Genomic DNA, 12,489 nt, shown 5'->3' with positions numbered 1-12,489 from the left:
GCTGTGTCTACACCATTTTTTTTCTACAATTTTTTTTCAACATACCCAGGTCAAAATAAGTGAAGTCAAACAATGTTCACACAGCCACAGCATTGCAAAAGGAATGTTCACATAAGCTGACCATAGCTTATCACATGCATTCATTGTCTACCTTGAAAGTGGGGAAGGGTGACATAAGTCATGTACAGAGCTGGAAAAACAGCAAGAAGTTCTGTGGCACCTTATTGAGTACCAGATTTATTGGAGCATAAGCTTTCAGGGGCAAACCCCACTTTGTCAGATGCATGTTGTTTTTGTGGATACAGGCTAACCCAGCTCTGGTACTTGAATTGGAGTTACTATTTTGAGGGAAAAGCCCTCATCTTGACTTTTCGTCTGACAATGTGAACACTGCTTTTTGTTTCCCCTGATAAAAACCCGCAAGTGTAAACAAGCCCATAGGAAAAAATAATACAGTCAAGCCTTGTCAGACAAAGTAACATTCAGAAGAAGGGCCAAACCAAGAGAAGGGATAGCAATTCTACAGAGCAGTTCCCACTCTGCCTGTGGTACATATGGGGCTCCATCACTGTGTTTATCTGATCACCTCACAAGGTCTAAACTATTGGTTCTCTCAGCTCTTTGGTGAGGTAGAGCTGTGCTGTTATGTCCATTATACAGATGGGACACTGAGGTGCACGCACAGACTAAAGGACAGATTTGAAGGCATTTAGGCATCTAGTGGGATTTTTGAAAGTGGCTAGAAGGCTAGCTGCTTTGTAAACCCCACTAGATGCATAGTGGTATCTTTGGGTGCTGTCAGGGTTCTGTCCTCACTCTTGCACACTGAAGTGAGGGCCTGCAAAAACTTAAAACACCTTGCCTATACACAGGCTTTACTTTAAAACTTCCCAAGGTCACAGATCTCCTGGACAGTGTGCTACCATCACACAGATAACACAAAATCCCCTTAACCCAGGAGGATGCACCTGGGGATATCTTCCCATGCAGGCACCCCAAGCTCCTAACCCTCCCTTGAGAGACAGCTGAGAACAAAGAACTGTAATTCAGTAGCTGGCCTTCTAGCCAAAGGCATATACATGCACAGACCCCTTATCAGGGCACAGGGTATCAGATCAATTGCATTTAAACAGTAATTTATTCACAAAACAAGAGCAAATAAATTACAGGGTTGAATGCAGAGAAAAAATATTTCCTGGGATTCAGCTTAAAAATTCTAAGGGGAAAACATCAAATCAAGCAACGGCAACCAAAAAAAAAAGTGGGGGGGCGGCAACAAAACAAGGCAACAAGAAAACAGCCAGTCCAACCAAATTCAAAATAACCATAACCTGATTATGTCTAATTATACCTTTCCCTTTTACTTACATCTCTATGGCTGATTTTGAGACAGGATATTTAGGGGATTCATTTCAGTTGCCTGGGAGACATCCTCTCCCTTTGCCTCCTCAGTAGAAAAAAGATCCCGTAAACTGCAATTGTTCTCAGTTCAAAAAAGGTCACTCCATTCCCATTGGCTCACATGGGCTCAAGTTATCTCAGGAAAAGATCAACCCCTTCACTGCACTCATTCATGACAAGTGCCTAAAAACCTTTGAAAGTCTGTCCTTAAGGCAGTGGACTCATTATACACGAAGTCCATGGATGGAGCTAGAGTGGAGCATTTTAAATCACCCAGGGCAGCAGGCAGGGTGAGAGGTGCACAGGAGCAGAAGGCTCCGCTGAGAGCTGCATGGAAAGGAAGTGAGAAGACCTTCATCCACTAAGGAGCCACTGCTTGTCATAGGTCAGTGCTAACCACTCCCTCCAGGAGCGTGCACCATCCCCACAACTCTGCCCCCAAACACCCTCCCAGAGCCTGCATCCAAGACTCCCCCTCCTGTATCCAAACTCCCTCCCAGAGCCTGCACCCCATGCCCTGTCCCAGCCCAGAGCCTGCAGCCATCTCTCAAACTGCCTACTAGAGCCTTAGGATGGCACAGGGCTGGGGGAAGATGGAGAGGAGAAGAGGGGGTGGGCTCAGAAAACCCACTGACCCCAAAAGCCCCCAAAGGGTAGCTGGTTCTGCCCCAGGCTGGTTTGTACAACAATGGCAGCTGTGAAAGTTTTAACTGAAAACCCTTTTGTCATGTTTGTTCTGAGTTTGAGAAAAGGAAGGAATCAGTAAGCGTCACTAAGTATCAGATGTGTTCATGCCGCCAATCCTTAGGGTTTCAGCTGTACCCAGGCCAATTCGAGAATGAAATTCCAGGCATCCAGAGTCCATGAAGTTGACAATCATTGTCATTGCTGAACATTCCCCTGGGCATAATCTGCATGTTCAGCACTGTTCAGAAAATGCAGTCCCTGAGCTAATGTGCGTAAGACGCAGAGTCCTGGATAAGATGGCTCAGATAGTTCAGTATGCAGTCTGTTGTTGTTATGGTTTCCAGAGCATCTTCCTGTGGGATGCCACGGAGCTCTCGGTATGCATCAACACTGTTTGGACAGAATGACTAGCTATAGAGGGCTACACGCAGCTCACAAAAACACAGCCAGCCTTCTGCTTTTCTATGCCCTACCCCCACCTGGGCACTCCTCAGGCTGGAGCCACTTACCCTGCATCTCATCTCCTGCTTCTTGCTCCCTGTGGAGCAGCTGCTGAGACTGACTAGAAGCAGAGAGCAATTCTTAGCTGCCTGCCCCTGCAGCAACCCCACTAGGAGCCACACATCCTCATCTAGCTCTACCTCCATCTATTATTTTACCCTCTTTCTGGTGACTCCATCCCTTGAAGTACCCATGGAGTTCTCAGCAGTGGAGGTGGGGTCGGTCACCGCTGAAGTTACAAATGGTCTAGCTCCTCTTAAATCCAACAGGTCCTGTGTGTACACCAAGGATCAATTTGACTCCATCTCCTTGGCTGCGGCCACACTAGCCCTTCCTTTCGGAGGGGCCGGAGTAATGAGGCACTTCAGGACATGCTAATAAGGCACTGCTATGAATATGCAGCAACTTATTAGCATAATGGCAGCCACACACACTTCAAAAGTGCCACATTTGAAATGCACGCCACCAGAGTAGCTGGGGGGCCTTTCAAAACAACCCCAATTTTGAAAGTCCATTATTCCAAATGGGAAGAAGCGTCATTTCGAAAGGCCCCCAGCTACATGGGTGGCGTGCGTTTCAAAAGTGGCACTTCCAAAGCACACATGGCTGCTGTTATGCTAATGAGGTGCTGCATATTCATGTCAGCACCTCCTTACCACAGTCCCTCCGAAAGGAGGGGCTAGTGTGGCCACAGCCCTTATGGTAGGACTGCCTGAGTTCCTTTACCTTCATTCTGCAGTGCTGCATGGCCCACTCATAGCCCTTTTCACATAAGCTTCACCAAAGTGGCCTTCATGCGTCCCAGTTTCCACAGATCACTCACAGCTAGGACTACACAGACTCCTCTTCCCATACACGGATCAGATATATAAGCTCCACAGTGGTCCATGCCAGATAGCATTTAGAGTGATAGCCATCCATCAGTTGGGAAGATGTCATGAGACTACTCCACACAGCCAGCCAACAGGAAGTAGTATTTAAACTTCCCAGGGCTTGCAAGGGGGAGAAGCAGATTGCTGTGTGCCTGGCTGCAGGGAAACAGAGTTGAAAGCTCTGACCACAGCAGCTGCTTTAGCTATTATGGGAAACTTCCTGGAGGACAATAAAAACACTCCTCCTCACACCTCCTGCAAACAAAAAGCCCCTGGCATACACACTGTAGTTGTTGACAGTAAATGGAGACAGCAAGTAAAAAGTGGGTGACCCGACGCAACTGCTATAAAAAGCAGGCAGCTAGTGAAGGCCCACATGGAGCTAGCTGCCTCCTGCAAAGGTGAGTGAGTGTAGGTTGGGGCAGGGAGGAGGAACATGGGGATGCCTGGCTTTGTGGGAAGGAAGGGGCTTGGCTGGGCAGCTCATGGAGGTGTGGGGCTCAGCTGGCCAGTCAGCTTGTGGGAGTTGCGGGGCTTGGGCGACTGGCCCCTGTATCGCAGGGCTCAGGCTGGCAGCTGACCCTGGCAGTACCGGCTTGTGTGGCTCAGGCTGGCAGGCAGGCGGCTGGTCCTGGCAGTGCAGGGAGTGGGTGGCTGGCGAGCAGGTGGCTGGCTCCAGCAGCATGGGGCTTGGGTGGCTTGTGCTGGGAGGTGGGTGGCTGGCCCCAGCAACATGGACCTTGGGTGGCTGGCCCCAGCAGCCCAGGACTCGGGTGGCTCGGGATGGTGGGCGGAGGGGCTGGTCCTGGAAGCATAGGGCTCAAGCGGCCGGGCGGCTGGCCCCGGTGGCTCTGGAAGTGCATGTCTCAGGTGGGCAGGCAGCTCTGATGGCTGGTATGGCGCTCTGGCAGATGGCTAGCTGGGGCTGAACCAGGCACCCTCAAGGGGCCAAAAAAGCTATTTGTGTTTATTTTTAATTTTAAATACCATTTTTATATCAAGTTTTTGTGTTTATTTTAAATTACAAATTGAATTTGTTAAAGGGGGGTCTGGAAGATGGTGTCTCAAAAATCCAAATGGGGGCGTGATCTGAAAAGTTTGGGAACCAATTGTGTATACAGAACTGTAATAAAAACTCACTACTGCAGCTGACTGCGATATTGCCTTTAATAAAACATAAGAATGTCTATTACTGGGTCAGACCAAAGGTCCAGCTAACCCAGTATTACATCTGCTGACAGAGGCCAAAGCCAGGTGCTCCAGAGGGGGTGAACCAAAGATAATGATCAAGCAACTTGTCTTCTCCCATCCATCTCCAGCCTCTGACAATCAGAGGCCAGGGACACCATTCCTACCTTCTGGCTAAGAGCCTTTTGTGGACCTAACCTCCATGAATTTATCTAGCTCTTCTTTGAACTCTCTTATAGTTTTAGCCTTCACAGCCTCCTCTGGCAAGGAGTTCCACAGGTTGGCTGTGCACTGTGTGAAAAAGAACTTTATAAGTTTTAAACCTATTACCTATTAATTTAATTTGGTGTCCTCTAGGTCTTATATTATGGGAACAAGTAAACAACTTTTCTTTACTCACCCTGTCCACACCGCTCATTATTTTATATGTCTCCTCTCTTCTAAACTGAGTAGTCCCAGTCTCTTTAACCTCTCCTCATATAGGACCTGTCCCAAACCCCTAATCATTTTAGTTGCCCATTTCTGAACCTTTTCTGATGCCAAAATATCTTCTTTGAGGCGAGGAGACCACATCAGTATGCAGTATTCAAGATGTGGGTGTGCCACAGTTTTATAAAGGGGCAGTAAAATATTCTTTGTCTTATTTTCTATCCCTTTTTAAATAATTCCTAACATCCAATTTGGTTTTTTGCCTGCTGCTGCACACTGTGTGGATGTTTTCAGAGAACTATTCACAATAACCCCATGATCTCTTCCCTGATTAGTTGTAACTAAATTAGCCCCCATCATATTGAATGTATACTTGGGGTTATTAATTTCCAAAGTGCATGACTTTACACTTATCTACATTAAATTTCATTTGCCATTTTGTTGCCCAGTCACTCAGTTTGATGAGATCTTTTTGAAGTTCTTCACATTCTGCTTTTGTCTTGACTATTTTGAACAGGTCAGCATCATCCACAAACTTTACCACCTCACTACTTATGCCTTCCTCTAGATCCTTTATCATGATACATTTTACACTTACAGAAATAATTAAAATCACTGTAACTGCAGACTGTATGTGAATAAAAACATTCCGTGGGTCTTTTTAGTGTCTTCTGTATACATAAGTTGACAAAAAATCTGAAGCACTGACTTATTTTATAGAAAACACTGAATTGCACTGTCATCTTTTGTTCCAACACAATTACAGTAAAATGAGCTTGCAAGTACAATGAATCAACTCATTATGACCCATAAGGTTTTGAAGGTGATAAAGACTGCAAGTTTTCACGTTGTCATCTATCTCACAGAACCTTGTGTAGCACCTCTTTACATATTTAAAACATACGCACTCCTTTATGCCTCCAAACCATGGTAACAAAAATATTACCTAATCTACACAAAAGTCCTATGAGGTAGATAACTCTTTTTACTACATTTTTATCAATGGAGTGAAATTGAAGTGAGGAGAGGTCAAGTATTTAACAAGGATATAATGTTTCCATTAGATAAATTATTTTAAAGTAATGAATTACTCGCCCCATGTCCTAGTTATTTTAATAGGCCATGCTGCGCACATAGGCCTAAATTTTCAAGTTTGAGTGCTTAATAACTGGCACCTAAATCCATAAGTGGGTCCTCAAATAAATGGCCTAATGTTAGTGTTTATGGGTGCTCGGCACCTCTGACAGTCAGGCAATTTATTTAGAAGCTGTAAGACGGATTTTAGGTATCTAACATCTGGATTTGGGGTACTTTTGTAACTAAAGCTAAGGTAGGTTACATGACAAATTGGAATTTTTTGTTCTTCTCATTTGACACTGATGAACTAATGGAAGCAGCTTGCCTTCCTGGTGAAGCCTTTGAGTGTCTGTGGCACCTCCGATGAAAGCCCCATTAATAAACACTCTTGGAACCTGTCAAGAATATGAAAACTATATTAGTTATTTTGTGTAGGGGGAATAAAAACCAAGTGTGGTCATGCATGCTGTTGCTCTGCCAAATAAATTTAAGAATGCTAAGTTTTTACACACCATATTAGTGGACAGTCCCACATTTCCTTAACACCTTTCTCTAAAGGGTCCCAAGATGCTTCATACTATATGCATAAGCATCACTGGACTTTCTCCTTAAAAGTTCCATTTGCACATGGCTTTAGAACATGCAGTGAACACACAATGATTCAAATAAAGTTACACGGAATTGTTACAAAGTTGCTAGTTCACTGGGGTGAGTACTTCCACCCAAGCAAAAAGCATTCTTGATGGGTTTCAGTTTTATGTGGCTTTTGCTTAAAGTGTCATCTGAAAGACAGCATGATCAGCAATGCAGTAACTATCATGACTCTAGAGTGGCATGGTCAATACTTGGATGAAGCAAGATACCTTACAGAATCTTTGCTGCATCTGCCTGAGACACCATGTGTTTTAATCATACACTCATATATAAGTTTCAATGCTCCTACAATCTGATGAGGTCATGATCAGTGGACAACTGCTGGAGGCAAATGGTTCCCCCTCTATTTTAGTTACATGTGAGAAGATGTACTTACTGTCCTGCCACCTGTCATTTGATGAAGAATGTCTTGAAACTGGCTTCCATTTTCATACATATCTAGTTCTACTGCTGTATAATTTACATTCATATCCTGGAACAGCTTCTTTGCCATTTTGCAGTAGGTGCACGTTGTTTTAGAGAAAATCACTACGCAGTTGTCCGAAATAGTTTCCTGTATATTTTAAAAATATGTCAACGTAGTCTGCAAATAGGTACTAATTATCTGCATTAATTTAACACATTCTTAAAGAGAATGACAGACAAAAGCAATATGTTTTATCTTCTCATTATGGTAACAAATACCGAAATTATTAAGTAGCTATTTTCAGTGAAGTCCCACAAGGATTCTTGACATATGCTACTTAAGATTTTTATCAATTAACTGTAGAAAACAAAGCAAGCAAGTTTGCAAGAGACACAAAGATTGGATGTATGGTAAATAATTAAGAGAATAGATCTCTGGTCAAGAGTGACCACAATCACTTTAAGCTGGGCAAACGCAAACAGTGTGTGTGCATCGACACTAGGCACTAATTTCAGCATCAGCTTTGAAGTTAAGCAGCACATTTAAGTAGCCAGCAGAGAGTTTACACACCTTTTCCCTTACTTCGAGTTAACTTTGAAGTCGGGAGCCCAACTTTGAAGTCCTTACTCCATTCCTGGGAATGGAGTAGTGCCCTACTCCTAAGTTTAACTTTGCAGTAGGGTATGTGTGTAGATGCTCTACTTCCAAGTTGCTTACTTTGAAGTAAGCAACTCTGAAGTTCTTTTGTAGTGTAGACACAACCTGTATGTTTTGAAATGGCCAAATAAGAAGCTTATATCAGGGAACAAAGAATGCAGGTCATACCTACACTATGCAGGACTCTGTGCTGGGAAGCATAGAGGTTGAAAAGAATCTGGGGATGATGGTGGTGGATAATCAGCTCAACATGGTCTCATGGTGGGACACCCTTGCCAAGAGGGCTAATACAGTTCTTGAATGTATGAACCAGGGGTGGGAACCTATGAACCGGGGTGGGAACCGCTCCAGCCATGTGTGGAGTACCATTTCTGGAGCCCCACTGCATGTGGGGGGCAAAGAGCTCAAGCCTCATGGCCCTGATCAAGGCAAACCAGGACTGGATCCAGCCTGCAGGCTTTGCCTGGTAGCGGGTATGAAGAAGCACCTGCATACTGCAAAGAAGTGCTCCATACAGGCATTGCTCCTGGTTACCCTCATTTGAGGAGGCTAATGGGCAGAAGAATCTGGGACTATTAAAACACACTTTCATCAAACACACACCCAAAAATTAGAGGGATAGACAACCTTAATTCTGACCTTTTCTCACCTAAGTTCCTGATTTTACAACTTGATTGTAATTTTAACATAATGTTCATATGTAATTTTGTATTGTTTAAGTGATAAAATGCAAGGGTGGACCAAAGACGACGCCTCTAAAGAGAGCGACAAAGCAGTCCTGTAGCACTAACAAAATAATTGATTAGGTGATGAGATTTTGTGGGATAGATGCACTTCTTCATATCTAGAAAACGTTTTGTGAAGATACAGACTAACAGGGCTACTTCTCTGTGACTAGGAACAGCTAAAGAGATTCACCAAATGACTAAAGACCAAGTGTGACAAAGCCCAGGGAACAGCGAGATGTCACCCAAAAATAAAAATGAGGCACTTTTGATAGCCTGCGTAGTCAAAAGATAAATGTGGAAAGGATAAAGTTCTCTGGATACATAAGACTGTTACCTTACTGGAACTGAGAAAAATTGTAACTTTCATTGCTTAATTTATTGATTTCATGGGGCTTAGCCTATCTTCCTATTCAATACTGACACCAACGATGAACTTAACTGATTTAAAAGTGACATGCTTAAAAGGGAAAATATAAGAGTTTGCGTACACGGATTAGATTGCTGAACTGGAGCTCAAAACCAAAATACACTTTTTACTGCACTGAACTTACAGATCTGATTGCATAGGTTGAGGTGACAAAAAACAACAATCCTTGTACTGATTAGAAAGAAAAATAAAGCAAGTAAATTAATATTCTTTTTTCAAAGGCTAGAAATAATAACTCTTCCTGAATAATAAATGAGAATACTAATACGTTTACCTGGATCAAATTCACAGTAGCATCACTGGATAATCCTATTGAAGTAGATGCATTATTTCCCATTCTAAAAACAAACAAAGAAAAGTTAGGCAGATAGATAAAACTTCTTTTTCAAAAACTGTCCTTCCCTTTTATGGTTCTCAAGTTATTTTAACCATGACATACAGCTTTCAGTCAAGCCAACTTCACTGCCCCATCTCCTTACATGTTGGTTTCTTTAAACTGCCATTTCTAGTGTCTAGTGAAATACTAATAGTTTTTTGAGGCAAAAGCTGTCATTTCTGATGTATCTGCAAAGTTCCCAGAAAAAAAGGCAGTTTACCTGAGTCTATCCAAACACCAGAAATCCACTGGTATCCACAGTTTTCTCCTGGCAGACTTTGCAGCCATGATTTCGAAGCAAATCTCAGAAACATTCCTCTTTCAGATGCCACCTAACCCAGAGCTTATCTACATTAGAATGTTTTGCTGCTGAAGTATGTGTCTACAATACACAGCTTTTTACCAACAAGCCTGTGTCAACACAGCTGTCACTAAAGGCTAGCGTGTACATTAAATGATACTGGTCTGCACTTCTGAAGACAAAATACTTCCACAGCCGACCAGCAGTTTCACTCTGCTGCCGACAAAGCAGCGTTCACACTTCTACTTACAGCAGCAAAACTTCCTCCTTCACGCGGTGGTGGGGGTTTTGTTTTGTCACCCCAGTGCGCTGTAGGCATACCCTCCGTTAGGCTGGTGTAAGGAAAGCAGCCAACCCATCCTAGCCAGGATCCGGCCCCAGTGGCCCAGAGGTACCTGCTCCTGCACAGCTTATCCTGGGCTGCCGCCGTTGGCACTTACAGGGGTGCAACTGTCCCCCTAACACAGCACCACTCAGTCTCCCCCTCCCCAGTTTGTATGTAACTCTCCCGGGCAGCACTGCCCGGTGCTGGCATGGAGGGGGCAGCCTGCCCCCGCCGCCTTGGGCTGGGCTGGGCTGGGCTGGGCTGTTTGATCTACCCGGACCCGGCCGGCGCTGCGGAGAGCCGGGGGCTCGGCAATGGCCTGGCTCTTTACTTGCCGGGCTCGGAGAGCCCAGAACCAGCCCCGCCCCGCCCGGCGAGCACGGGCAGGGACAACGGGGCAGCCCCGCCTTGGCCACGGAGCAACCGGGCGACCGCATGGGGCCAGGAGAGACCGAAGCAGGTGGCGCGGCCCGGCCCCCAGTCCAGCAACGGACCTGAGGCAGCGGGCAGCGGCGCGCAGGACTCCCCGCAGGGCTACCATGGGTTCGCCGGGCGGAGGGAGGCGGAGCCCGCTACCACCTGAGCTAGCCGGGCTGCCCGCCGCGCTGCCTGCCTCTGGCGCCCCCCGCCCCGCAGTGTAGCCCGCGCCCTGCTAGGGCTGCCCGGCAGCTGCTCCTGCCCGCCGCGGTAGCCAGGAAGGGCGAGCGAGGAGTTAGCGCCGCAGGCCCGCGCACTGGGTCCGCCCAGCACGGGCATTGCCGTGGGGCTGCTCTACCTACACCGCTCGGCCCACGTAAGGGTGCTTACCTGGGTCTGCCTCGGCCTGCACTGCCTCCTTCTCCCTCTGTTTGGAGTGCCTCGCGCCCCAGCAGCCGCACTGCACCTGCGGCCCTAACACCGACTGGGGGCGGCCTTGTTAATTTCAGGGCGGGCACCAAGAAATTGACAAGAAAGTCAGGCGGCCCCTGCTCCCTGGAAGCCAGAGCGAGAATGGAAGCCGGGCTAAGGAACCCAGGCAACTTGTCCTCCCTGCCTTCCACCCCTATGCTCCCATCTAGGAGCCAGAGCAAGAAGTCAGGGAGGGGAGCCAAAAAGACAGATAGCTGGCTCCACCTGCTCGGAATAAGAAGCCTCAGGTAGTTTCCCCCAGCTCCTAGCAAGGGAAGAGAGAAGCCCCAGCCCGGTAGCTTCCCGGCTCCTGACATGGAATGAGAGCAGAGGGAGGAGGCAGCCTGCCTGGAGCCCTGGCACCTGTGAGGCAGCCAGGTTGTGACAGGGAACTTCCAGTGGAGCCGAGCCATCTCTCAGTGCCCGGCCCTACCTGGCCTAGGTCGGTGGAAGCACTCCTAGTGAGGACATGCATCACCAAGCCAAGGATGATAGTGTGGACATGCAACCCTCCAGTAACTGTGATGACTGTAAGTGGATCTAGTATTGGTTAACGTATGTTTCTACTGTATACTTATCTTTAGGCTGAGGTCTGTCTCTTGTCCAATGAGGTTTTACTCATGTTAATTACAGAGCATTCCATTGTGCCAAACAGCAAGTTGTCAGCACTCTTTGCCCTGGAGCTGTTGGGGTCTTTGAGACATTCTAGGCTCTGGCCATGTTGTACCTTGAAGACTGAGGCCTCCCTCTCCCCAAAATGGATTGTACTCACTGCTTCTGTTTCTGTGCTCCAGGTTAGATCCTTCGTGTACTGCCTTTGTGCCCTCTGAAGTATGCATGGGGCTTTTGGCAGTGGAGTCACCAGCAAGGATAGTGTCCAGATGCCTAAAGAACTGGCAGAACTTTTGTGAAGCTTTGGCAGATTGGTTCACCTCTTGAGCCTTACGATAGGCTTGTCTGAGATCTTCAATGTTTGCTCTGCACTGCAGCGTGTTCCTCTCATTCCACTTTTCACACAAGGATCAAGAAATGTTTCTGTATGTATCCCAGTTCCTACACGCCATTCTCCCCATATGCTGATCAGGTCCAACAGCTCCGTAGCGCTTCAAGTGGGGGAGCAATGGCTAGGCATGGGCACTTGGGAAGATACCATGAGACCACTGCACACTGATCCGGCACATGGAGTTTGGGGTGGGTTCTAAGGGCTCAGGCAGCAGAAAAAGAAATTAAAATTTTGTGGGACTTACAAGGGGCAGATAACTGGTCAACTGGCTATAGGGCAGCAGAATTCAAACTGTTGACCAGAGTGGCTGATTGAAAATTGTGGGCCACTTCTGGAAGTCAGAATCACTGATGAGACACTTTGAATGTGTCCACACTGCATGTTTGTTGACAACACAGGGAGCAGATGAAAAATGTCTTTTGTGGAGTTGGAAGATTTTGGTTGAAGAAAATGGCTGTTTTTCTGCAAGAAAAGTCACATTGCAGCATGAACCCTCAGGCAGTTTTCTAAACAAAGGCACTTTTCCTCAAAAAAATTTGCCCACGTAGTCAAAGTCTAATACAGTAAAT

The 12,489-nt window shown here is 46.3% G+C and overlaps 1 protein-coding gene across 3 annotated transcripts; it reads right to left on the bottom strand.

Moving 5' to 3' along the window:
* Positions 1–4,580: 4,580 nt before the first annotated feature.
* GLRX2 (glutaredoxin 2) lies at positions 4,581–10,856 on the bottom strand. 3 transcript variants are annotated; one of them, XM_075002631.1, is made up of 4 exons: positions 10,837–10,856; positions 9,302–9,365; positions 7,186–7,362; positions 4,581–6,550 (listed from the first exon to the last, which is right to left on the bottom strand). In XM_075002631.1, the coding sequence occupies exons 2-4, from the start codon at positions 9,362–9,364 to the stop codon at positions 6,404–6,406; spliced, it is 387 nt and encodes a 128-aa protein (XP_074858732.1). In that variant the 5' UTR covers position 9,365; positions 10,837–10,856; the 3' UTR covers positions 4,581–6,403. The 3 variants fall into 3 exon arrangements, with proteins under 3 accessions (XP_074858732.1, XP_074858734.1, XP_074858733.1); XM_075002633.1 differs by lacking the exon at positions 10,837–10,856 and adding an exon at positions 10,524–10,610; XM_075002632.1 differs by lacking the exon at positions 10,837–10,856 and adding an exon at positions 9,624–10,506.
* Between the last annotated feature and the right edge of the window lie 1,633 nt (positions 10,857–12,489).

Source organism: Carettochelys insculpta, chromosome 9, assembly GCF_033958435.1.
Source record: "Carettochelys insculpta isolate YL-2023 chromosome 9, ASM3395843v1, whole genome shotgun sequence".
In the NCBI taxonomy this organism is placed as follows: Eukaryota; Metazoa; Chordata; order Testudines; family Carettochelyidae; genus Carettochelys; species Carettochelys insculpta.
The sequence above is the reverse complement of the archived record's forward strand: the minus strand, read 5'-3'. Positions and strand labels throughout refer to the sequence as shown.